The sequence below is a fragment of the Cervus canadensis genome, chromosome 20, assembly GCF_019320065.1.
Source record: "Cervus canadensis isolate Bull #8, Minnesota chromosome 20, ASM1932006v1, whole genome shotgun sequence".
Classification (NCBI taxonomy): Eukaryota; Metazoa; Chordata; class Mammalia; order Artiodactyla; family Cervidae; genus Cervus; species Cervus canadensis.
In genome coordinates this window covers 32,518,522-32,543,942 of record NC_057405.1, presented here as the reverse complement: position 1 = coordinate 32,543,942, position 25,421 = coordinate 32,518,522, and the positions used below count along the sequence as shown (strand labels likewise).

Here is a 25,421-nt window from a genome sequence, read left to right as displayed (position 1 = left end):
TCATCATGATGACTGTGATGATATTCAGTTTGATCTTTAGAGAAGTTGAAATACAGTGACTGTACCAATTCTAATATATTTTTCTTTAGTGAAAATTCACAAAAGGACATTAAAGAAATATGTAAAGGAAACTAATACAAATTAAGTATATGCTAATAATACATTCATCCCATTTTTGAGGATAACTCCTTCAACTGGATAAAAAGAAAGGCATTTTGACATGTTCTTTAACTAATTTGTCTACATGTGTGCTTTCAGTAAACAAAGGGGTCTTATAATAGCAGGAGCAATGTGAAGTGCCTGACTTTTAGGAAGAGAACACCTGTTGGCAGTTCTAACATTTATTGTTTAATCAACTAAGATAAAAAAAAGTCAAAGCACCAGCTGCCACCTCAGGACAGTTAAATGCATTAAAAAATTTGTCCACAAAAGAGTCACAAAAAATGTCATTAAAAACTATTTAATACAGATTACTGATGACTAGCTGCTTCTGATCCCATGAACAATCCAAACAACTACTATCAATTCTTTTAAAATAGTTTTTTAAGCATATTAGAAAAAAAAAAGTTTACATATTCTTATGAATTCTTGTTTTTGCTCCAAATTCATGGACACTTAGATACAATCTAAATCTGGTATTCAGTCTGTCCTGAAGTTTTGTTTTGTTTTTTTCATTTATTTTTATTAGTTGGAGGCTAACTACTCTACAATATTGTAGTGGTTTTTGCCATACATTGACATGAATCAGCCATGGATTTACATGAGTTCCCCATCCCGATCCCCCCTCCCACTTCCCTCCCCATCCCATCCCTCTGGGTCTTCCCAGTGCACCAGCCCTGAGCACTTGTCTCATGCATCCAACCTGGGCTGGCGATCTGTTTCACACTTGATAGTATACTTGTTTTTCTAGTTATACTTGTTATTCTCTCAGATCATCCCACCCTCACCTTCTCCCACAGAGTCCAAAAGTCTGTTCTGTACATCTGTGTCTCTTTTTCTGTCTTGCATATAGGTTTATCATTACCATCTTTCTAAATTCCATATATATGCGTTAGTATACTGTATTGGTGTTTATCTTTCTGGCTTACTTCGCTCTGTATAATGGGCTCCAGTTTCATCCATCTCATTAGAACTGATTCAAATATATACTTTTTGATGGCTGAGTAATAGTCCATTGTATATATGTACCATAGCTGTCTTATCCATTCATCTGCTGAAGGGCGTCTAGGTTGCTTCCATGTCCTGGCTATTATAAACAGTGCTGCAATGAACACTGGGGTACACGTGTCTCTTTCAGATCTGGTTTCTTCGGTGTGTATGCCCAGGAGTGGGATTGCTGGGTCATATGGCAGTTCTATTTCCAGTTTTTTAAGGAATCTCCACACTGTTCTCCATAGCAGCTGTACTAGTTTGCATTCCCACCAACAGTGTGAGAGGGTTCCCTTTTCTCCACACCCTCTCCAGCATTTACTGCTTGTAGACTTTTGGATAACAGCCATCCTGACTGGCGTGTAATGGTACCTCATTGCGGTTTTGATTTGCATTTCTCTGATAATGAGTGATGTTGAGCATCTTTTCATGTGTTTGTCAGCCACCTCTATGTCTTCTTTGGAGAAATGTCTGTTTAGTTCTTTGGTCCATTTTTTGATTGGGTCATTTATTTTTCTGGAATTGAGCTGCAGGAGTTGCTTATATATTTTTGAGATTAATCCTTTGTCTGTTTCTTCATTTGCTATTATTTTCTTCCATTCTGAAGGCTGTCTTTCACCTTGCTTATAGTTTCCTTTGTTGTGCAAAAGCTTTTAAGTTTAATTAGGTCCCATTTGTTTATTTTTGCTTTTATTTCCAATATTCTGGGAGGTGGGTCATAGAGGATCTTGCTGTGATTTATGTCAGAGAATGTTTTGCCTATGTTCTCCTCTAGGAGTTTTATAGTTTCTGGTCTTACATTTAGATCTTTAATTCATTTTGAGTTTATTTTTGTGTGTGGTGTTAGAAAGTGTTCTAGTTTCATGTATATACTTTAATAGGGGAGATAAACCAGGTAGTCCATATTCCCAAAGAATTGTCATTAGTTTACCAAATTATTTTTTCACCCAGCAAAATTAGTTTTAACTGCCCAGAGGCCAAACCCCATCTCACAGATCCCCTTTCTTCAGTGGAACCTGACACGTCATCCAAGAGAATGGTTATCATTCGAGTAACCCTCTCTTCGCAAGAGGAACTTATAATGTAAGCTCACTTTTTCCTGTTGAAGATGTTAATTTCCCATTTCAGGTACAAGTATGAGACATGTCAAAAGACTTTGCCTTCAGCCTCCACATTTAAAACAAATACTGGAAAGGGGACTCTTTAAGAGAAAATTAAGAAATACATAACTACTCTCTATTAAAATAGATAATTAACAAGGTATTGTATAGCACAGGAAACTCTATCCAATATTGTGTAATACTAACATGGGGAAAGAATCTGAAAATCAATGGAATATATGTGTGTGTGTAACTGAATCACTTTGCTGTGCAGCTGAAACTAACACAACACTGTGGATCAACAATCCTCCAACAATGTTAGAGAGAGAGAGAATTAAGTGCCCAAAGCAGACCACAGTTCTAAGACGGCATAATTATTACACTCATAAAACCTCTTAATGGAAAAGAAATCAAAGCCTAAAGCAACTGTGTTCCTCTTTCTAAAAAAGATAAAAGCATAAAGAATACCTAAATGTATGCTGTCCTTTCACTTTACTGACGAGTATGCTGGAGCTCAAAGTCAATTCCCAAATGTTGGCAGATGACAGAAGAAAACGCGCCTTCTCCCCAGGCCTGCCCTAGTTTTCCTTCCCAAATTCAGTGTCTTAAAGCATCTGGTTATACAATTTCTCTGAAGTTTACATAAGAAAACAAGTGAGTGATTATATTCCTTTTCCCAAGCTGCTACAAGCCACAGTCGAGGTGGACAGAAATGAATAGTCATGGAAAAACATCAAATCCCATGAAAAGGCAGATGTTTAGGCCTGTAAACTAATTCCGCCCAAGTCCTCTGCTGCTCCTCTTCTCACCTCCCTGCACGCATGCTCCGACACCCAGTTGTGTCTGACTCTGAGACTCCACGGAGTGTAGCCCACCAGGCTCCTCTGTCCGTGGGATTTCCCAGGCAAGGATCCTGGAGTGGGTTGCCATTTCCTTCTCCAGGGGATCTTCCTGACCTAGGGATCGAACTCGAGATCAAGGAGTTATCTCACATAAAAAGGTTAAACCTGCCGTGTGTTAATGAGGTTATGCTCTTCTATTTTCAGTTTCCAAGCACTCTTTTTCTGTTCTGTCAAAGGACAAGGAAGCAGAAATGCAGTTTGGTGATGCTAAACTCGCACTTATCTGGGTTATCTGGGGTACAAAACAGCTCTCTTGGGATTTCCCTGGTGGTTCCGGGGTTAAGACTCCGCCCTTCTAATGCAAGGGGCACAGACTCTATCCTTGATAAGGGACATCAGATCCCACATGGCATGCCAAAAAAAATTTTTTTAAGTTCCATCTCCCTTCGTTTGTTTTTTTTTTTAATAGGATTGCCCCTAATGAGCCAATTTCTTATTTTTAATATTAAGTAGTATTCAGCTTCACAATATTTATTATGTCATGAACCCTCAATCCAAACTCTCTTCTGGCCGAATTTAAAACCCTCAATAGGGACAGTCTCATTTCAAAGTGTAGGCTGCCACCTACTGGCCGATCCCTTCTCAACACCCAGCTCTCCCCAGAAAGTGAATCAATTCCCCCCAAGAGGTTTGCCTGCTCTGTCATTCAAAGCATTCAGCTACATCAACATAATCTTTGTAATTCTTTTCAATACAAAATCTTTAAACAACAATGATTTACTGTGTATCACAGGGAACTATATTCAATATCTTGTAATAAACTATAATGGAAAAGAATCTCTAAAAATATAGAGATTCAATACATATAAATATGTATAACTGAACCACTTTGTTGTACACCTGAAACAAATACAATATTGTACATCAATTATATTTCAATTAAAATTTTTTAATTAAATAAATACAAAATCTTTTAACTTCAAAAAAAGAGACTACCAAGCAAGTATGTTTCTGTATAGCTTAAAATTCCAAGCATATACTCAAAGGGGTAGAACAGTATTTTTAAAAGATGTGCTATTTCTTAAATATACAAAAAGTTCTGTTTGGATAGATTTCTCTTCCCCATTTCCTTTATTCCTCACTCCTGAAAACTGAAGCTCATTTCCTCTTAGAGTGATGGTGATTTAATTGTTCATATTGATCTGGAATTATTCAAAATTTGAATTCATAGTCCTAAAGCTAGTGTAAAAATTCACAACATCTGCTTACAGTAAAGCTAAGAATTAAACAGCTGTTAATTAGCTCAACTCGTCGTCATGTAAACATAAATCTGCCAGCGCCTTCTACAAGCGGTGGATTTTTCAAGTGACAGCTGGTTTCTCCCTGGTTTAAGCTATCTTTAAGGAAAAATTTGACCAACTAAAATCATTAAAGGGAAATAAGGAAACCCCTTTCTGAGGCAGCAGGCCCCTGTCTTGGTGAAAGAGTGAAGGGTAACTATATTCAGCAACATTCACTCCATAAATACTGTCTGATAGTATTAGAATATATATTTTAGAATATATATTCAGAATATATATGTATCAGATATATATATAATAGATAGATAGAAGATAGATAGAATTATATATTCTATCTAGAATATAGATAGAATTAGTATAGATATATCTATAGAGAGAGATAGAATATAGATAGAATTCTATATATATAGAATATATATAGAACATATTGTAAATATATATTTAGAATATATATATCATTAGAAGCTAATGATGCAAGATGATTTAAATGCCTATTGCCTTGGAGAGGTTGTCTGATGTAGAAATCTCTTGGGAAGATGATTACAACATGTAACTGTAATTTTGCAATATGCAAAAGATGTAAACATCTGGACAGTGATAAGCAGTGACTGGATAAGCTCAGAGAGTCAGGAAGAATGCTTTTCTCTCTTCTTGGCAACAGTAGTTTCAGGTGTTCAGCTCAGCAATTCATATATTCATATATAATGTATATACATGAAGAAGAATTTGAGAGTCTGAAGAAGAAAAAATATGTATACATTTTTCCTTCTTCAGATTCTCTTCCCTTATGTTAATAGGTTATTACAAAACATTGAGTATAGTTCCCTGTGCTATACTGAATGTCCTTGTTGGTTATCTGTTTTATATGTAGGAGTGTGTATGTGTTAATCCCACACTCCTAGCTTATCTCTCTCCCATCCTTTTCCCTTCGGTAACCATAAGTTTGTTTTCTATGTCTTTGAGTCTCTTTCTGTTTTGGAAATGAGTTCATTTATATCTTTTTTTCTTTTAGATTCCACATATAAGTGATATCACATGCTATTAATCTTTCTGTCTGATTTATTTCACTTAGCATGATAATCTCTAAGTCCATCCATGTTGCTACAAATGGCATTATTTCATTCTTTTTTTATGGCCAAGTTTCCATCACATGTATGTACTGAATCTTCCTTATCCATTCATCTGCTGATGGACATTTAGGTTGCTTCCATGTCTTGGCTATTGTAAACTGTGCTGCAAAGAACATTGGGATCCATGTATCTTTTAAAATTATGGTATTCTCTGGATGTATGGCCAGAAGTGGGATTGCAGGATCATATGGCAACTTCATCTTTAGTTTTGCTTGCTTTTTATTTTTCATTTTTGGCTGCACTGAGTCTTCATTGCTACACGCAGGCTTTCTCTAGTTGCAGCAAGCAGGCGTTACTCTCTACTTGCAGTGCACAGCTTTTCATTGCCGTGACTTCTCTTGTTGCAGGACACAGGCTCCAGGGCGCGTGAGCTTCAGGAGTTACGGCATACAGGCTTTCTCTAGTTGTGCGTGAGCACAGGCTCAGTAGTTGTGGCCCACGGGCTTAGCTGCCCCGTTCCCAGACCAGGGATTGAACCCATGTCCCCTGCATTGGCAGGCAGATTCTTAACCACTGAATCACCAGGGAAATACCAGTGATCAAAGTAAAAAATACTTTTTAGTTGTTTAAGGAAACTTCATATTCTCCATAGTAACTGTACCAGTTTACATTCCCACCAGTAGTGTAGGAGGGTTCCCTTTTCTCCCCACTCTCTCCAGCATTTATTATTCGTAGACTTTTTGATGTTGGCCATTTGGACCATGTGAGGTAGGTGATATCTCAGTGTAGTTCTGATTTGCATTTCTCTAAGAATTAGTGACATTGAGCATATTTCCATGTACCGTTTGGCCACTTGTATGTCTTCCTTGGAGAAATGTCTGTTGAAGTCTTTTGCCCATTTTTTGATTAGGTTGTTTTGTTTTAGGAAGAGCCTTAAAAAGAAGATCTGTGAAGGTAAAAGAGGAGTTTCCCCAGGGAACTGGGGGGGGGGCGCGGGGAATCCAAACCACAAGTGCAAAGGAAGAGAGATGAGAAACACACAGACTTAAGGGGAAATAATTCTGTTTTAATAAAGGAAATGAGGCCAGGTGAGTGGGGAAAAGGGCAGATCTCAAAATCTCCTGCATATTCTGCCAAGAAATGCACATTTTAGCTTGATCACACTGACATCAAGGTTGGGACAGGAGGGAGGGTGATTACTAAGAAAGGCAAGGCAACTATCCAAGCAGAGACGATCCGGATCCAAAGCGAGCCTCCAGGGCGGTGAGGATGGAAAGGAGAGGCCACAGTAAAGACAAACCCTGCAGATAAAATCGGAGGACCTAATGAATGTGGCGAATGAGACAGAGGGAAGAGACTAGGACCTCCTCAGTCTTCCGGCCTGAGTAACCAAGCAGACGATGGTATATTCGCTAAGAAATGTAGGAGGAGGCGTGGATTTTCTGGGAGAACATAATAAATTCAGCCGAGTTTGAAAACATGAGCGTGGAAATGCTGAGCCTGAAGTGACGGGAACACCACGGTGAAGACTGCAGTGAGCTGAGGGGCAGGACACAGAAGGGACACTCAGGCCCAAGGTCCAGACTGGTGATGGAAATTGGGAAGAAGCTTGGAAGTCGCCAAGCCGTCCTCACAAGAAGTAAAAAGTGGGGCACACTGTAAAATCAACAACTTTTCTCGGACCCAATAGAGAAGCAAGGCCACAGAGGAAACGGCCAACCCCGAGAATGGAGAAGCAGACGGGAGAACGCAGGGTCTCTCGGCTGTGCAGAGCAGAGACCGGAAGCAGGGCAGGAAACCTGGGCTGTAGCTGAGGAATAGTTGGAGCTTCCGTGAGGACAAGTCTGAGAGTTAAAAACTCAGAAGACCCAGTCATAGGGGGCCCCCATACCGTTTTGTGACGTTTCCCTTCGGGAGCTCGATCAGGTTTCCACAGTAAGTGTCAGAGAAAATCCCCTCTTGCCTCCAACAAGGGAAGTAAATGAGGAACCATTCTGAAACAAGCTGAGCACTCCCTCCTCAAGGAAAACCCGCTAGCTAACCAGAGCCCAGCCTCCTGTGTAGCATCGGAACCCAGCTGACCTCGGGACAGGAAAAGACCCAACTCCAGCTCTCTCTAGCCACCCAGTTCTAACGGAGGTGGAGAGAAAAAGCTGAGAAACATTTGGGAAGTTCATGGTCCAGGGGCACAGGCTCACTTAAAAGACAGACCGACTCAGAGGATCATAGAACACTGTCCCTTACCCCACAAACACCTCACCACCACATTCCGAAAGGCCTACTTACAGCAGTTCCTTTTACCCAATGCATCACGTCTGGCTAACAAGGAAAGAATAACAAGGCACACCAAAAGGCAAAAAGCACAATTTGAAGAGATAGCACAAGCATCAGAACCAGATGTGGCAAGGATGCGGGAATTATCAGACTGGGAATTTAAAACAACTATGGTTAATATGCTAGGCTTCCCTGGTGGTGCAGCAGTAAAGAATCCGCCTGCAATGCAGGAGATACAGGAGACGCCAGTTCAATCCCTGGGTCTGGAAAATCCCCTGGAGAAGAAAATGGCAACCCACTCCAGTATTCTTGCCTGGAGAATCCCACGGACAGAAAAACCTAGAGGGCTACAGTCCACAGGGTTGCAAAGAGTCGCGACTGAGCAGGCACACACACACACACTACTGGACAAAATAGACACCAGGCAACAACAAATGGGCAATGTAAACAGAGATAAAAACCCTAAAGGAAAAAAAAAGTCTAATTCTATGTTTTAAATATTAATACATATAAATATATTCAAATATGGCCTTGAAGTGTATATAATATCAAGATATGTCTAGTGGTTTTCTCAAGTTTATCTCTGCTGGCTTGGGCAATTTTTATTTTCTTCTTTATGCTTTTCTACATCTTCCAAATGTTCCACAATGCATACGCATTTAGAAATCAAATGCATAAAGGTTTCAATTTTTTTTTTTTTTGGCTGCACTGGGTCTTCAGTGCACTGGGTCTTCACTCCTCTAGTCGCAGGACACAGGTTTCCCCTGTTGCAGAGCACAGACTCTAGAGCTTGCAGGCTTCAGCAGTCGCAGGGCACAGGGCTGAGTTGCCCCACAGCCTGTGGACTCTTAGCTCCCCAACCAGGGACAGAACCCACATCCTCTGAGTGGGAGGCAAATTTCCAAGCATTGGACCAGCAGGAAAGCCCCTTTGATTTCTTTTTGAAGATCTAAAGTTTCTAGGAGTCAGAATAAGCTGGGGCTAACTGAGATAGTTTGAGATGGCTGAGATGGAGCCAACAATCTCACCTCTGTTAAAATAGACAGTGAGGAGAAAGCAGACGGACAGGACCCAAATGAAACTGCTGCAAAAGGGAAGGGGGAAGAACAACCTGAGCGCTCCTGACAAGTGGGAGGGAACACATGATTTCCTGGACTCAGCTAGGGTTTCAGATGCAAGTATAACATCAGAGGAAGAGAGGAACAAGGAGGAAAAAATGGGAGGAAAAAAAAAATTCTTAAGGCCCCTCACTGCTTTTTCCACCCACATGAGCTTTACAGGGCAGTGGTAAAGCCCAGAAGAAAGGCAAGTGTCAACTCCTACCCCAACTCAACTGCTTTGATTTTCAGATTAGATAAGGCTGAGGAAACAAAAGGTCAAAGCACCTCCAAGGAAGGCAGTGCACCAGCAAGGCAGTGGGACACATTCCTTACAGAGCAAATCCATAGTGAGGATGCTGGAATAGGCCAGCATGTTTCCTCTGATGGCTTTAAGTCTGAGCTGAATGAAGCAAGTGATAGCAATGGGCAGAAATGGATCACGTGCCAGGCAGAAGGCACCGATCGGCGGGGATGAAACATGGAAGGATGCTGTGATGGTTAATGACAGATGCCCAATTGGCTAGGTGATGTGGCCCGGCTGTCAGATACCAGTCTAGATACTCTGAGAAGGTATTTTTAGATGTGATTAACATCTAAGTAAAGCAGATTATCCTTCTTAATGTGGATGGGCTTCATCCAATCACTTGAAGGCCTTAAACAGAAAGACTGCTGCTGCTGCTGCTGCTAAGTCGCTTCAGTCGTGTCTGACTCTGGGCGACCCCATGGGCCGCAGCCCACCAGGCTCCTCCGTCCAGGGGGTTCTCCAGGCAAGAACCCTGGAGTGGGTTGCCATTGCCTTCTCCAAAGGGAAAGACTAAGGTTTCCCAAACCAGAAGAAATTTGTCCTGAAGACTGCCTGGTTTTCTCGTCGGCTGGCTTGCCCTACAGATTTCCGACTTGTGAGCCCCTCAATGGTGGGAGCCAATTCCTTAAAATATAAATCTCTGATTCTCGCTCTCTCAATACAGATTGTATTATGCTAAGTCACCTCAGTCATGTCTGACTCTTTGAGACCCTATGGACTGTAACCCGCAACTCTTCTGTCCATGGGATTCTCCAGGCAAAAATACTGGAATGGGTTGCCATTTCCTCCTCCAAGGCATCTTCCCAACCCAGGGATCGAACCCGTATCTCTCATGTCTCCTGCATTGGCAGGCGGGTTCTTTACCACTAGCACCATCTGGAAAGTATGTACAGGTATAAACATAGATATAGATGGGGCATCCCCAGAGGCTCAGAGGCAAAAAAAAAAAAATCCACCTGCATTGCAGAAGATACAGGAGATGCTGGTTTGATCTCTGAGTCCTGAAGGTCCCCTGGAGGAAGGCATGGAAACCCACTCCAATATTCTTGCTCTGAAAATCCCATGGACAGAGGAGCCTGGCGGGCTAAGGTCCATGAGGTCACAGAGTTGGACATGACTGAAGCGACTAAGCATACTACAGCACATATAGATATAAAAACATATACATATACAGGTATATTTTATACACACACACATACATCTACTCACACATAGGTATATCCTAATAGTTTGATTTCTCTGGAGAATCCTAATGCAGATAATAAAAGATGAACAGTGACCAATAGGGCAGAACCTTGAGTGGGATTGAAATTGGCAAAAGTAGGGCAGCAAAAAGAGACTGAAGATCCCCAGATGTAGGAATGACATGACGAACAATACATTTAATGAAGAATACTTTGAATCTGTAATACGTACAATATGAACTAGATCAGAGGGAAGCTACAGTTAGAACACATTCAGTGAAATCTAGGCCAAAGCATTCTGGGGGTGGCTGTGGAAACAAAAGGAATCTGATGATGCAATAAGGACACAGCAAACATCTTAACAGGCATACTTTGTACTGCCAAGACGTGTAAACTCTACCGGAACGCTGTTCATGTATAAAGATACTGACTCACCATACTTGTCTCGCAAGCCAACAGTACACCTGAAGACTCCACCAAAGGCAACGTCTTCACCAAATATTACTGAAAAAAATAAGGAACACGTTGTATCTAATCATTCGTAACAGTGAGAAATAAGTAATGTAAATGTCTACATATGAAATTAGAAAACAGAAATGGACTCCGAGATCTAAATCAAGGTTTCCCAATTTCCACACGAGTGGCACTTTGGACTGGATGATTCTTCTGTCCTGTGTGTTGCAGACACAGAGCAACATGCCTGGTCTTCGTCCAGTGGGTGGGCTGCTGACCGCACAAGCGGTAACAGCCGACAGGGTCTCCAGACAGTGTGACATGTAAGGGGAGGAGCCTCCGTTGAGAAAGAAACACTAATCTGGAACCTCGAAAAGTAGTCAAGTAACTTAACAAGACAGAAATCAAGAGGCAGAGCTGTGACTCACACTCTAGGTATATGTGTCCCTTGGGCAGTGGCTTTTGAGGGGTGTTTCTGTTGGCTTGGGGGTGGGGGGCGTTAATGATTCCTCCCTTTTTTAAGGAATCCTGTGGATCCTTTTTAAAGTCTTTAATTGAATTTGTTACAATATTGCTTCTGTTTTTATGTTTCTGGTTCTTTGGGTGCAAGGCATGTGGAATCTCAGCTCTCCAATCGGGGATCTAACCCACACCCCCTGCATCGAAAGGCGAAGTCTTAACCACTGGACCACCAGGGAAGTCCCCTGATTTTCTTTTTTTTTTTTTTTTTTGAATATACAGTGAGAGTCAGCAATTTGAAGAAGCTGAAGGAACAGCATTTCAAGCTGACAGAATAGTCACAAGTAGGAGAGTGACATAGACAGCAAGTATAATGGAATGTAAAGAGCAAGGCAAAGAATAGTTCTGGTGAAAACTCAGGGGTGCTACATAGGCAAGGCAAATTAAACTGACTAAGGGGATGTTCACAAAGCTGAATTCTAGTCCCATTAATGCACCTCACCAGCTTCAAAGACCTCGAGAAAATAACTCACCCTTATCTACGTGACTATATCAGTCATTCTCTTTCAAAACAAAGCAAGTCCAGCTCTCACTTCTCCTGAAAACTAACCTGCTTTCCTCTTGACCTTTAAACCAGAGATTCTCAAGGGGAAACCCAAGGTATACTAAATACACATATAAAGTCAAGTCAATCTAATTTAGAAAATGCACAGCAATACAACCCTTTTTATATCAATAATTCAATTTAATAAGATAAGGTACTTATAAAGTTAATTATCAATATTAAAGTTATTTTCCAAAAAAATCTTACAAGTTGAATGATAATGTATCCCAAATGAAAGCACAGAACTAAACTCTCATTTTGTATCAATAAATAAATAGCTGAACAAAGTGATATTTTCCATTTTTTCTATATGCTAGAGAAACAGTAGCACATATTGTAAAAGGTATTATGTTAATGTATTATCAGGACCACACATACCATGGAAGAAAGTTAATTTAATGATGTCAGTGTCAGATATACATGAGAACTAATTCATAATAAGAGGATAAAAATGTGTTTAATATCATGATTTGATTATTTAGCCTTAAGCATCTGTTCAGATCTTGTAAAAATTTCAAGTAGATATAATGCTATTCATTGAGCTCCAGACAAATATTTCCAGCAAATCTTTGATTCTGAATTAACACAACTACCACAGTCAAGCGAGGCTTCCCTGGTGGCTCAGCAGTAACGAATCTGCCTGCCAATGCAGGAGACGAGGGTTCGATCCCTGGGTCGGAAAGATCCCCTGGAGAAAGAGATGGCAACCCACACCAGTATTCTTCACTGGAAAATCCCATGGACAGGGGAGTCTGGTGGGCTACAGTCCATAGGTTGCAAAACAGCTGGACATGACTTAGCAACTAAACAACAACAACCACAGTCAAGCACAAAGGAAGTTTACCTGCCGTAGGATCTTTGGCCAATGAGTTATCTAAGGCACTTGTTACTGCCTGGAAGAGATTCATTTTCTGAGTTTGCCCTGTGAAAATTAAAAAAAAAAATTATGTATTATAATGAATTATATAATGAATCACATATTACAATCAGTTTTTTAATAGTCAATTAAACTTTGATTAAAGCCAAGGTAGAAAGGAAAGCATAGAATATATTACACAAATTTACTGGATTATTTACCATGGTAAGGTCTCTGTGGAAGATATAAAAGCAATACAACTTTAAGATGCTTGTTGAGGAGGCAAAATTGAAACATATTAAACAATTTAAAAACAACTATTTAAAAAAAAAAAAGGAAGAAAGAATTCAGTGAAGTTGAACAAATATGTGTCCATATAAATAAAAGCTATAGAAAGTCAGTAAAGAGAAGCAAGCAGAGTGGGAGGGGTCTGGGAAGATGCCCTGGATGGGTTTTAGGAACACAGCTCATAACAAACACACATGACCAATGGCATGTGTTAAATGTGCCAATAAAAGCAAATAGCCATGGGCCATAAACAATGAGAAAGGCTAAAAGAACTTCAGTGAGAGAACTGCTAGTGTTTGGAAAGTGAAAGTCACTCAGCCGTGTCTGACTCTTTACGACCCCATGTACTATACAGTCCATGGAATTCTCTAGGCCAGAATACTGGAGTGGGTAGCCTTTCCCTTCTCCAGGGGATCTTCCCAAACCAGGGATTGAACCCAGGTCTCCCGCTTTGCAGGCAGATTCTTTACCAGCTGAGCCCGCTAGTGTTTGGAGAACTCCACAATCCCATGCCTTAACACGACAGCTTGGTCCTTCCTATTATCTTATTGCTTAAGTAGAGTCTCTGCCAGCCAATCTCTATCTCCCGAAATGGGCTGTTAAGAGGATTAAATGGAGCAATAAATGCACAGAACAGTGAAGAGTGCATGACCAGTGAGCACTGAATAAATATTAGCTAATTTTTGTTAGACTCTGGACTGTGTCTGTGTCCTTCATCTTGACCTCGGCATTATTCTGAATGGTATGAAGCTTTATTTGATAAAGTTCCAAATGTCAGAATTCAGAAATAATCATGATTTCAGGGCTTTGATTTAAGCCTCAGTGCTGCCCAGTGCCCATGGTCTTCCTAGAAATTTAGGGTCAAATCATCTGTGAAAACACAACTCAGAGCAAAAAAAGGCTCCTTTCTGCCTGTGTCTTCTCTGATGTTCAGGCTCTGTCTTTGTAGCTCAGTTGGTAAATAATCTGCCTGCAATGAAGGAGACCCAGGTTCGATTCCTGGGTCAGGAAGATCCCCTGGAGAAGGAAATGGCAACCCACTCCAGTATTCTTGCCTAGAGAATCCCCATGTTCAGAGGAAGGAGCCTGGCAGGCTACAGCCCACGGGGTGGCAAGGGTCGGACACAACTTAGCAATTAAACCACCACTGTCTTCATGTCAGCACCTGATCCATGCACCTTGACCCACAGCCATGCAGCTATCAAATCCCTCCAATGCCTGCTGCTTATTCCCCTACCACTGGCCCACCTAAACTCTGTAAACCTCAGCTGCCTGTGTATCCTCAAAGCCAAGGTCTAATTCCCAGGTTGGATCACAACAGCAGCTGCTGTTGCCTTCAACCTGCAGCCATGAGACCGTGGTCACCTGTCCTTTTCCTGGAGACCCATACCCAGAACAGCCCGGCTCCACAGCAGGCTCTGACTCAGGATACCTCCAATCTGCCATCTTCCATCGACACCCAGCCTTCTGATTCTCTGTCCAGCTCTGGGCTCACATGTCTTTCTGATCCCTTCCACCACTGCTGAATGACAGTCTGTATCATCACTGGCTCAATGCACATAAGTTTGAGCAACCTCCAAGAGATAGTGAAGGACAGGGAAGCCTGGTGTGCTGCAGTCCACAGGGTCATGAAGAGTCGGACACAACTTAGTGACTGAACAACAAATATTCAATCAGATCTGCCCTGCTGCCTTCTGAACCCATAATAAAGCCTGTTTCTACTCATATTTCTGGTGAGGAGAATAGGAATTTATTCAAGAAATTGTTGTCATATCACCATCACACTCCATGTCCATAATTACCTCACAATTTATTTTTCTTCAGGCTAAGCCTATATCATTTAATAGGTACTTTGTTTAAATACTTTTCTCCATTCTAGAAAAATTCTTGGAAGAGTTGACTGGTGCCGGTACTCAACTACCATGACATTCCCACTCCTTCTCCTCTTTCAAACATTTCCTAAAGTAAGATTTTTATCAATGAAAATCTGTGAGGATTTTCACAGCTAAGACCCTAGGGAGGATGAAAATGCCTAAACATCTATGCTAGTATTTGTTTCAAGTCTGTTGATCATTTGAATTAATACTGAATGCTCCTAAGATATCTCATTGAACTGCAGCTTGGCAAGTTTCCAGTACAAGAATAAAGTAAAGACTCTAATAATAAAAATCATACAGAGTGAATCTGGACAGTATTGCTTGATAACCACAAAGAATTTGCTCATCTTATATGAAAACAATTTACAAGTAAGGGTATTTAAAGGTTATATTTCCATATGAACACATAATCTTTCATTCCTGAATACTTATTTTTCTGAACAGAATCAGAATTTGGGGGGTTTGGATTAACTACTATTCTATTAGATGGTTTTAAAAGCTTTAAATGACAATTTTTAATAGAACAATATTTACTTTTGATTCTTTTTAAATATGCAGTATGATTTCAGGACGAGTCAGGAAGAAATCATAAGTTATTCAGAGGTAATATCATTTAAATATTTATTTTCCTTAGAATTACTTATTTTCCTGGAGGTGACAGCAAAAACTATTGATAAAAGTATGCCTAATCTTCCCTCCTGATAAGATAAGCATACATTGAGCATATCTAATCAGAGCTGTGCCACTGGGAAGACTTTCAAAAAAAAAAAGAAAAGAAAAATGTTTCTGAACACCACTACAAAATTATTAAATCCAGTTGCCAAATCACACAATTACCAGTATCATTAACTGGCTGCAAAATTTCAAAGCTGGACTGATGACTCTTCTTTCCTAAGACAGAAAGTTATAACAAAAAAACTTAAATACACACAGCAGTGCAGTTTCCCAAGCCAAGGATGAAAGCTAAAGGGCATCCTCTGGTAAAATGGTGTGTCACGGTTAGATCAGAGCTGCTCCCCTGTGGCTTAGCTGGTAAAGAATCCGCCTGCAGTGCGGGAGACCTGGGTTCTGTCCCTGGGTTGGGAAGATCCCCTGGAGAAGGGAAAGGCTACCCATTCCAGTATTCTGGTCTGGAGAATTCCATGGACTGTATAGTCCATGGGGTCGCAGAGTCGGATATGACTGAGTGACTTTCACTCACTCACTCAGAGCTGCTTACTCAAAACTGTCCTAAGTAGAACATCATGAACAAACAGGTCATCATCTGGCCAAGAGGCAAAAGAAAAAATGATCAGTTTTGCTAATTATTAAAGAAATGCACATCAAAATTACAATGAAGTATTACCTCACACTGGTCAGAATGGCCATCATTAAAACATCTACAAATAAATGCAGGAGAAGGTGTGGAGAAAAGGAACCCCCCGCACCAACACTGATGGTGGGGATGTAACCCACACTGGAAAACAGTATCAAGTCCCTTAAAAAACTAAAATTAGAGCTACCATATGATCCCACAATCCCATTCCTTGTCATATTTCCAGAGAAAACTCTAATTCGAAAAGATACTTGCAGTCCAATGTTCACTGCAGCACTATTTACAATAGCCAAGACATGGAAGCAATCTAAATGTCCATCAACAGACAAGTGGATAAAGAAGATACAGTACATATACACAATGGAATAGTACTCATCCATAAAAAAAAGGAATGAAATAATGCCATTTTCAGAAACATGGATCAACCTAGAGATTATAATACTAAGTGAATTAAGTCAGAGTTCAAAGCTCAGTCTTGTCCGACTCTTTGTAACCCCATGGACTGTAGCCCGCCAGGTTCCTCTGTCCATGGGATTTTTCCAGGCAAGAATACTGGGTGGGTTGCAATTTCTTTCTATAGGGGATCTTCCTGACCCAGGGATTGAACCTGGTTCTCCCTCACTGCAGGAAGAATCTTTACCATCTGAGCCACCAGGGAAGCCCAATTAGGTCAGAAAAAAAAGACAAATATCATGTTATCAGTTATATGTGGAATCTAAAATATGCTACAAATGAACTTATTTACAAAGTAGAAACAGACTCACATAGAAAACAAAACTTATGGTTACCAAAGAAGGAGGAGCCAATAAATCAAGAGTTTGAGATTAGCAGATCAAACTACTATATATAAAATAGACTGTATAGCACAGGGAACTATATTTAATATCCTGTAATAGAATAAAAAATATTTTAATTTTAAATAAAAAATAAGCCAGGTCATTATCATTGCTGCAAAAATAAAGTGGCATGCTGGCAGGATGTAAGGGACATAATAGAACATAAAATCCAAGAGGGCAGAGGTTCTTAAGTGCCTTTGATCAGAGCAATGTGCTCAGACCTTACAACAGTATCTAACATGTAATAGGTGCTCAGTAAATATCTGCTGAGTGAATGGCTGAGCAAATAAACTCATGAGGCCGTTTCTTAAAAATTAAAAAATACACAGAGCAAATTGTTCATCAACCACTTAAAAACAGAGGAATGGAGCAGGGAAAAAACTTCTACCAATGTCACAATCAATGACAATTCCAGGCAAAGGGGAGTGAGGGAAGGTGATCCTGCAGAACCAGTCTGATGAGCAGTCCTCAGTTATTCTCAGCAACTGTTCCCTTTGCAGCCCGGGGCAGCAAGGAAGGGAGACAGAGACAGTCCACACAGCTAAAGCACCTGAGACCACGGTATGCCAGTCACTCCCTGTGTGACTTTGGGAAAGCTACTTTACTGACATTCAGCTTCCTTTGCTACAAAGCATGGATAATACTATCTAATAATGTAGGATGACTGTGAGAATTCAGTGAGATAACTACTATCAAATGTCCAATATTTATGGAGCATCTACTCTGCACTGGTTAACCTTCCCTCCCCCACTCAATAAGATAATCTATGCAATTACTGGTGCCTGGTACCCACTGGGCCAGTAATTGCAGGGATTATCTTACTGAGTGACCACAGTGACCCTCTGAGACAGTACAGACAAGGCAACAAAAGCTTAAGACTAATGCACACGGCCAGTGTCACAATGCTAAGTTACAAGGTGCGGGCTAACACTCTCTTACAGTCACGTAAGGGCTAAAGGACTCAGTACATGTGAGGCACCCATGTGTGTCTGGCAGATGGTGAGCACTGATCAAGCGTCTGCTCTCATCCTGATCTTCACTCTATGGGGTACCATGAAGGGCTTGGATGAGCAACAATGATGTCAGTCAGAAGAGGAAGCGTGGAGTAGAAGCAGAAATGAGGAAGGACACACAATGGAGCAATCCTGAGTAAGATGAGCAGAGACACGGAGAGAACGATCTGCTCCCAAAGGTTGCCACCTTTGACATCGGTGTTTTGGTGCCAGATTAGAATCAGACCAACCCACCTCATAGTGCTGTCTTCTGCCCACACTGCCAATGCTAGAGACACAACATTTGTGTCCCCCCAAATGCTGATGTTGAAACTTAATTCCCAATGTGATGGTATTTGGAGGTAGGCCCTGTGGGTGGCGATTAGCTCATGAGGGTTGAGCTCTCAAGAGTGGGATTAGTGCCCTTATGAAAGAGACCCCAGAGAGCTCTCTCACCCCCTCCACTATGTGAGGAGATGGCTAGAAGATGGCTAAGAACCAAGAAGCAGATCCTCGCCAGACACCAAATCATCTACCAGTGCTGCGACCTTGGACTTACAGAACTCTAAGAAATAAATTTCTGTTGTTTATAAGCCACTCAGTCTACTGGTATTTTTCCTATAGCAGCCCAAAAGGACTAAGCCCTCTCAACACATCCAAAATTTAAGTCATCTCTCTCTCTCTCTCCAAAAACATGCCTCTCCTCTGGCAGCCCTCATTTCTATCAGTGAGACCACCACTTGACCATCCTTTTGGGCTCCCATGCTGAAAATGTCAAGCCACCTTGGCTACACCTTCCCCTGACTGACCCCCCAACATGCAAAACAGCAACAAATTTGGTCAATGCCTCCCAAACGCACAACCATTCCCATGGACACTCCCCAAGTTCAAGCAATTATATCCTCTACATGACAATTACTGTCTCTCGATCTATGACTCACCTCTCGATCTCCTTACTTTCCCTTCAGCAATCCATTCTATAAACTTGCCTAAGAATATAACATGAGTACATCTCGGGCCACTTTCTTGCCAAACAGTCAATGGCCCTCCATCACCCACAGAACACTATCTGAACCTGCACTTAATACATCAGCGCAGTGAAAAGCACATTGCAGATATTCAATCTTTTCTCCTCCCTAACTTTTGTTCTAGTTTTCAAGGCCTCCATTTACTTTTCCAAACTTATTTCCTACCCCTTCCCATTTTCCTCCAGATAAACTAATTCCTATTCCTCATATAAACTTCATGCTTTCTAACCTCTTGTTACTTATGTTGTTCCTGACACTAAAAATTCTAATACAGTAAGTCCCCTACATGTTAACCTTCAAGTTGTGAACTTTCGAAGATGTGAACATATTATAAACCTATTACAGTACAGTACTATATCACAGATTGAGTTAGTTGGGTACCTAGGCTAACTTTGTCGGACTTACCAGCAAACTGAACTTCACACATGCTCTCGGAACAGAACTCATTGGTACCTTGGGGATTTACTCTGCCGGAAAGAACACCCTCATCCCCACAATACAAGGACCCTTCCTTCTACACTTGGCCTTTGAGAGCTGCCTACCATCCCCTGCTCAGAACATCCCAACCACAGTGGCTTTCTCGGGTCCTACATCACAAACTCACCCCACCCCAGGGACTTCACCCTTGCTTGCCCTTGTTTCTTCCTGAAAAACAAACTTGCCCTCTGGTCCTTGCAGAAGTGAGTCCTTTACCTTTTTTTTTTATAGTACAGTTTAAATGTCACCTCCTCAGAGTCCACTGTGCCCACTACTCTATTTAGGGAGGCCCTTTCATGTGTCCATGTGTCAAAATAATCAAAATAAAAGAATAAAAATTCTTTGCAGCACAAATAAAAGCAGAGAGATAACAATATATTAAGACAGAGAGAGAATAAATATATTCATTAGTATCTTTACCACACAAAACATTAGTACATTTGTATAGGAGGCTTTGGAATTAGACACGTCTGGGTTCAAATTCTTGTCCTGCTACTTATCAGACTTGGTCGAGCCACCAACATCTCTAAGCCTCAATTTTCTCATCTGTAAAATGAGCATCAGTTCAGTTCAGTTGCTCACTTGCGCCTGATTCTTTGAGACCCCATGAACTGCAGCACGCCAGGCCTCCCTGTCCATCACCAACTCCCGGAGTTCACCCAAATCCATTGAGTCAGTGATGCCATCCAACCATCTTATCCTCTGTTATCCCCTTCTCCTCCTGCCCTCAATCTTTCCCAGCATCAGGGTCTTTTCAAATGAGTCAGCTCTTCACATCAAGTGGCCAAAGTATTGGAGTTTCAGCTTCAACATCAGTCCTTCCAATGAACACCCAGGACTGATTCCCTTTAGGATGAACTGGTTGGATCTCCTTGCTGTCCAAGGGACTCTCAAGAGTCTTCTCCAACACCACAGTTCAAACACATCAATTCTTCAGCACTCAGCTTTCTTTATAGTCCAACTCTCACAGCCATACATGACTACTGGAAAAACCATAGCCTTGACTAGACGGACCTTTGTTGACAAAGTAATGTCTCTACTTTTTAATATGCTGTCTAGGTTGGTCATAACTTTTCTTCCAAGGAGTAAGCGTCTTTTAATTTCATGGCTGCAATCACCATCTGCAGTGATGGTGCAGTGATGGTGCCCAGAAAAATAAAATGAGCATAATGCTCTTTAATTCAACAAGGTTCCTGGGAGGATTATAGACTGATGTCTATAACACCACCTGGAATAGAGCAGCTGCTCAAAAATGGTAGGTAGCATTAGTACTGACAGAAAAAAGTACACCGTGTACAAACTTCTAAAGTACACAAAGACAAGGAACATTCAATTCACACAAGTGCAAAGAAATCTAGCAAACAAATATATGGGAACACATTCAATAGAAATGAAATAAAGGCATATTAAAACAAAAGTGCAGTTAGCACAAAATACCCCATAGTGAGTGAGTGAGTGAGTGAGTGTGAGTGTGTGTGCGTGCATGCATGCACATGAGCACATACAATTCTGACAACCAATTCCAAAGTGTGGGTGTTTTAACATATCCCCGAGCAAGTCTCCAACCAGTTGTCAACTCAATTCTGATACGATCTCCCATAATGTCAGATCCTACAAGTTAAGGGCTCAGTCCTACAAGACTGCCCCTCCCCTGATTCAGGTACCAACCCCACGTGCAGGTTGTCACCTCTGCTTCTGACCAATGGACATAAGATCGGAGGCTCCCACAACTCCTCTTTGGGTTCAATTAATCTGCTAGAGCACCTCACAGAACTCAGAAACATTTTACTTACTAGATCACCAGTTTATTACAAAATATATATAACTCAGGAACAGCCAGATGGAAGAGCTGCAAACAGCAAGGTGTGTGGAAAGATGTGAGATGTTCTCTGAGAGCGCCACTCCTTCGGAAGCTCTCAGAACCCTGTCCTTTGGGGTTTCAGGGAGGTGTCACTGGATAGGCATGGCTGATTAAATCACTGGCCATTGGCAATCCGCTGACCTGGAGGTCCCCCTACCCTTTCCAGAGGTGAGCGGGGTGGGACTGCAAGTTCCAACTCTCTAAGCACATCTGGTGATAATCCGCATCCTTAGGTAACTTTGTGTGCTGTATGCTAAGTCGCTTCAGTCGTGTCCAGCTCTGTGACTCCATGGACAGAAGCCCCCCAGGCGCCTCTGTCCCTGGGATTCTCCAGGCAAGAGCACTGGAGCGGGGTGCCATTCCTCTTCCAGGGGATCTTCTTGACCCAGGGATCAAACCCATATCTCTTGCATTGGCAGGTGGTTTCTTTACCACTAGCACACCTGGGAAGCCCCTTCAGTAACGTCAGGGCTTACCAAACAGTAATACAACTAAAGACATTTTTATTGCTCTCATCATGGGAATTTTCAAAGGTTCTGTGCCAGGAACAGAACAAACACCAGATATGTATTTCACCACAAATCACAGGGTCACAGCACACCTGTGATTTTAGCATGATACCCAGGACTCACATTCATACTGCAAATAGGAGTATCAACTGGTAATCTGAATTATGCATTAAAAATCCAATGAAGTGTTCATATCTTCAAGTACCAAATCTCACCCCTGGACTTATTCTTTATCCTAAAGAAATAATCTCAGATACATAAAAGATACAAGAAAGGTTTCCATCTGCATTATTTATAACATTGCAAAACTGTAACAACAAAAGTATAAAGGTAATTATTAAGTTTCCATTTACTTTCTGAGTGATTGCTTCTTAGCAGTCAGAGACTGTGTTAAGTACATTACACACATTATCCTTATTTAGTCCTCATAAAAACCTTCCAAAGTAGATATGAAGTCCTCATAAACTGAGGCTTACAGAGGGTTAAGTGATAAGTTTATTAAAGTTATAGGTAAGGATAAAGATGAACCTAGGCCAATCTGATTCTATAGCCAAGATTTTAACCACTGACCTATATAGTGTTTCTGTTCAACAGAACAGGTTTTTTTGTTTGGTTGGGTTTTTTTTTTTTTTCGGGGGGTGGGGGGGTTATGTCACACAGCTTGCAGGATCTTAGTCCCTCAACCAGGGATTGGACCCAGGACCTCCACTGTGAAAGCATGAAGTCCTAACCACTGGACTGCCAGGGAATTCCCAAAACATGCCTTCTTCTAAAGAAGGCTATAAAAAACTATATAAAACTATGGGGAAAGGCTTCTGATTAAATAATGCAGATTGTATTTATATTAAAACTACAATTATGGGAAATTTTTATTCCATTCATTTTAGTGTGTGTGTGCTCAGTCACTCAGTTGTATCCAACTCTTTACGACTCTATGGACTGTAGCCCACTAGGCTCCTGTGTCCCTGGGATTATCCCAGCAAGAATACTGGAGTGGGTTGCCATTTCCCCCTCCAGGGGATCTTCCCAACCCAGGAATCCAACCCATGTCTCCTGCATTGGCAGGCAGATTCTTTACCAGCTGAGCCATTTAGGAAGCCCCATTTTATTAGTGAAATTCTTTAATTCCACTAAACTGGAATGAAATCCCTAAAAGGATACATCCAGAAATATTAGCAATATTTACAGTAGTGGGTGTTGAGATTATCTTTTTTGTTTTTTCTATTATCCAAATTATCTGTAATATTCTTTTGTTATTTTTATAAGAACAAGCATTTTATTATCATTTTACTCAAGCTTTAGTAATTCCATAATTATGGAAGGAGGTTAAGAAGACCTATGCTCTATTTCTCAAGTATTGGGCTAGTTTCTTTGAAGACAGAATTCAAGGTTCATTTTGTTGGTGACAAAAAATTGTGTTCACCTTTACAGTGTCTACTATTTCACAAAACCAGAACACCTCTTAGTAAATAGTTTCCACATGCAGTTTAGCACATTGTTTAGAATAGAAGCTCTGGAATCTGAATAATTAGATTCCAAAGCTGTGTGCACACTAAGTTGCTTCAGTGGTCTGCCACTCTGCAACACTACACCACTAACTTCTCTGTGTAATCCAGGACAAACTATCTCAAGATCTCAGCTACCCAACTAAAAAACTGAGGGGAAAAAAAAAAAGATTACCAACCTCTTAAGATTGTCCTAACCATCAAATAAGAGAATGAATGTAAATTTCTCAGTCCAGGGCCTGCCTGAGGCTAGCGCTCAGTAAATATTCATTTTTATTACTCACAAGTAAATACTGACACACTTTCCCAAACCTCAGCTCTAGCATGGGAGAAGTGATTAGCCAGCCAAGGAAAAGTTAACTGTTTTCCTATTGTTCCCAACGTTGCGATGATAGCCACTGGATCTTTCGGAGGTTACAGAAAACTCAGCTGTAACAGTCATGCAACTGTCATACGGCGAGGTCTGCGAGTCTTTGCCGCAGCTGGAAGCATTCGATGGCTTCCTCCGCCCATTACCCACACCGCTTACCCTTCCTTGGCTAAGTGGCAGCCTTGCCCAGCACAAGCTCAGTGCTAGGCTCAGATAGAAAGGAAGATGGCTGTTTCGCATCTCTAGGAAGAAGCTGCTCTGTGACCTTGGGAAAACCAATTCAGTTGCTTTAGTCCCTCTGTTTTCTCTTACCTAATAAAACAAACAAAAATAAAAACGGGAGGGGGGACTGCTTTTTTCTTTAAACATACCTCTCTGCCTGTAGTTTGTGGCCCCTCCGTGGGCAAGCTGGGACAACTCTGGGGTGAAGGGGGAGAGGGGACGTACATGGAAACGCAAGGATAAGAGAGCGGAGAAAAGGAGGCGTTCCCCAGCACCGCCCCTCCACTCTGGGGCCCTAGCACACCCCGCGCGCCCTCTCACCCATCTCGAGGGTGCCGAGGGGCTGCCTCTAGAAAGCGCGACCATAGAACTAAGGAGGAAATCACAGACCCACAGGTAGCGGACTCTCGAGAGGAGGGCAGGGACTCTGCTGGGGTGCAAGGAGGTCAGCCTGCCGGCCCCCGCCGAGGACGGGCAGGGCGCACCCTCAGTGAGCTCCCACCGGCCTGCGAGACTGGTCTGCAGCGGAGCGGACAGGGCAGCCCCTCGCTCACCGTACTCCACGGGCTCCCGGTCAGGCTGGAAAGTGAAGTGAGCCACCTGCCGCCTCTGGGCCGCAGCCCCGTAGGCCGAGGCGGACTGCAGGAAGCCCCGCGGCAGCCCCGCGCCACGCAGCCAACGCCAGGGTCCCTCGGCCCCGGCCGCGCGGAGCCGCAGTAGCCGGCCCGCGGACGCCGCCACCGCCGCCATCCCCGCTCACCACCCGGGTTTGCAGGCTACCGGGCCGCCCGCTGCCGGCCGGGAGGGCGGAGCGCCGAGGCGGCTTTCCCATTGGCTGGGCCGAAGGGGCGGACCTGCCAGGAGGACCAATCAGAACCCGGAATTCGGGGGGTGGGACGGGCTGCGAGACGACCCTGCCGCGTTGGCCCGTGGTGCGCATGCGGAAAGGGGGCTGGGGCGGATGCTAGCTGACAGGTGAGCTCCAATGAGATGGTTCCTAGAGGTGGAGTCTTGCTGGGGTCAGCTGCAAAGTCAGGGGTCCCGCACGCCTGTCCGCCAATTTCCCACTCGGCCTGGGTTCCTGCTTTTTCCAGTGTCATCTGCGTCGTGAGGTTCTGATGGCTTTTTCACCTTAAGATTTCTGTTTTCTTTTGAAATGGAACCCTTTCTTACCTCTCCCATTCTTTACCTCAGTTATCCTCCAAGAGATGGAAAGGGTTGTGGATTGGCATTTGGTTATTAGTTTGGGGTTTCAGAACATTGCGGGAATCAGTGCTGTAAGCCTCCGTTGTTTATTCAAACTCTCCCTGTGTACTTAAGTATGTATTGATTTTCTTTTATTAATTTTGTTTTTCTGGGTTTAAACGCGAGGGAAAGAGGTAAAACTTCTATTTTACCTGCAAATACACTTCATAGCAATTCAGGTGCATTTTTGCCCAGGTGCA

The 25,421-nt window shown here is 42.1% G+C and overlaps 1 protein-coding gene across 1 annotated transcript in view; it reads right to left on the bottom strand.

Moving 5' to 3' along the window:
• The window catches only part of BCKDHB (branched chain keto acid dehydrogenase E1 subunit beta), a 257,879-nt gene extending 233,099 nt beyond the window's left edge, over positions 1 to 24,780 (bottom strand). The window contains exons 1-3 of the mRNA XM_043438990.1: positions 24,531 to 24,780; positions 12,685 to 12,762; positions 10,760 to 10,828 (exon numbers count right to left, since the gene is read on the bottom strand). Of these exons, the coding sequence (XP_043294925.1) occupies positions 10,760 to 10,828; positions 12,685 to 12,762; positions 24,531 to 24,726 (343 nt within the window). The 5' untranslated portion in view covers positions 24,727 to 24,780. The remainder of the gene's footprint in view (positions 1 to 10,759; positions 10,829 to 12,684; positions 12,763 to 24,530) is intronic.
• Between the last annotated feature and the right edge of the window lie 641 nt (positions 24,781 to 25,421).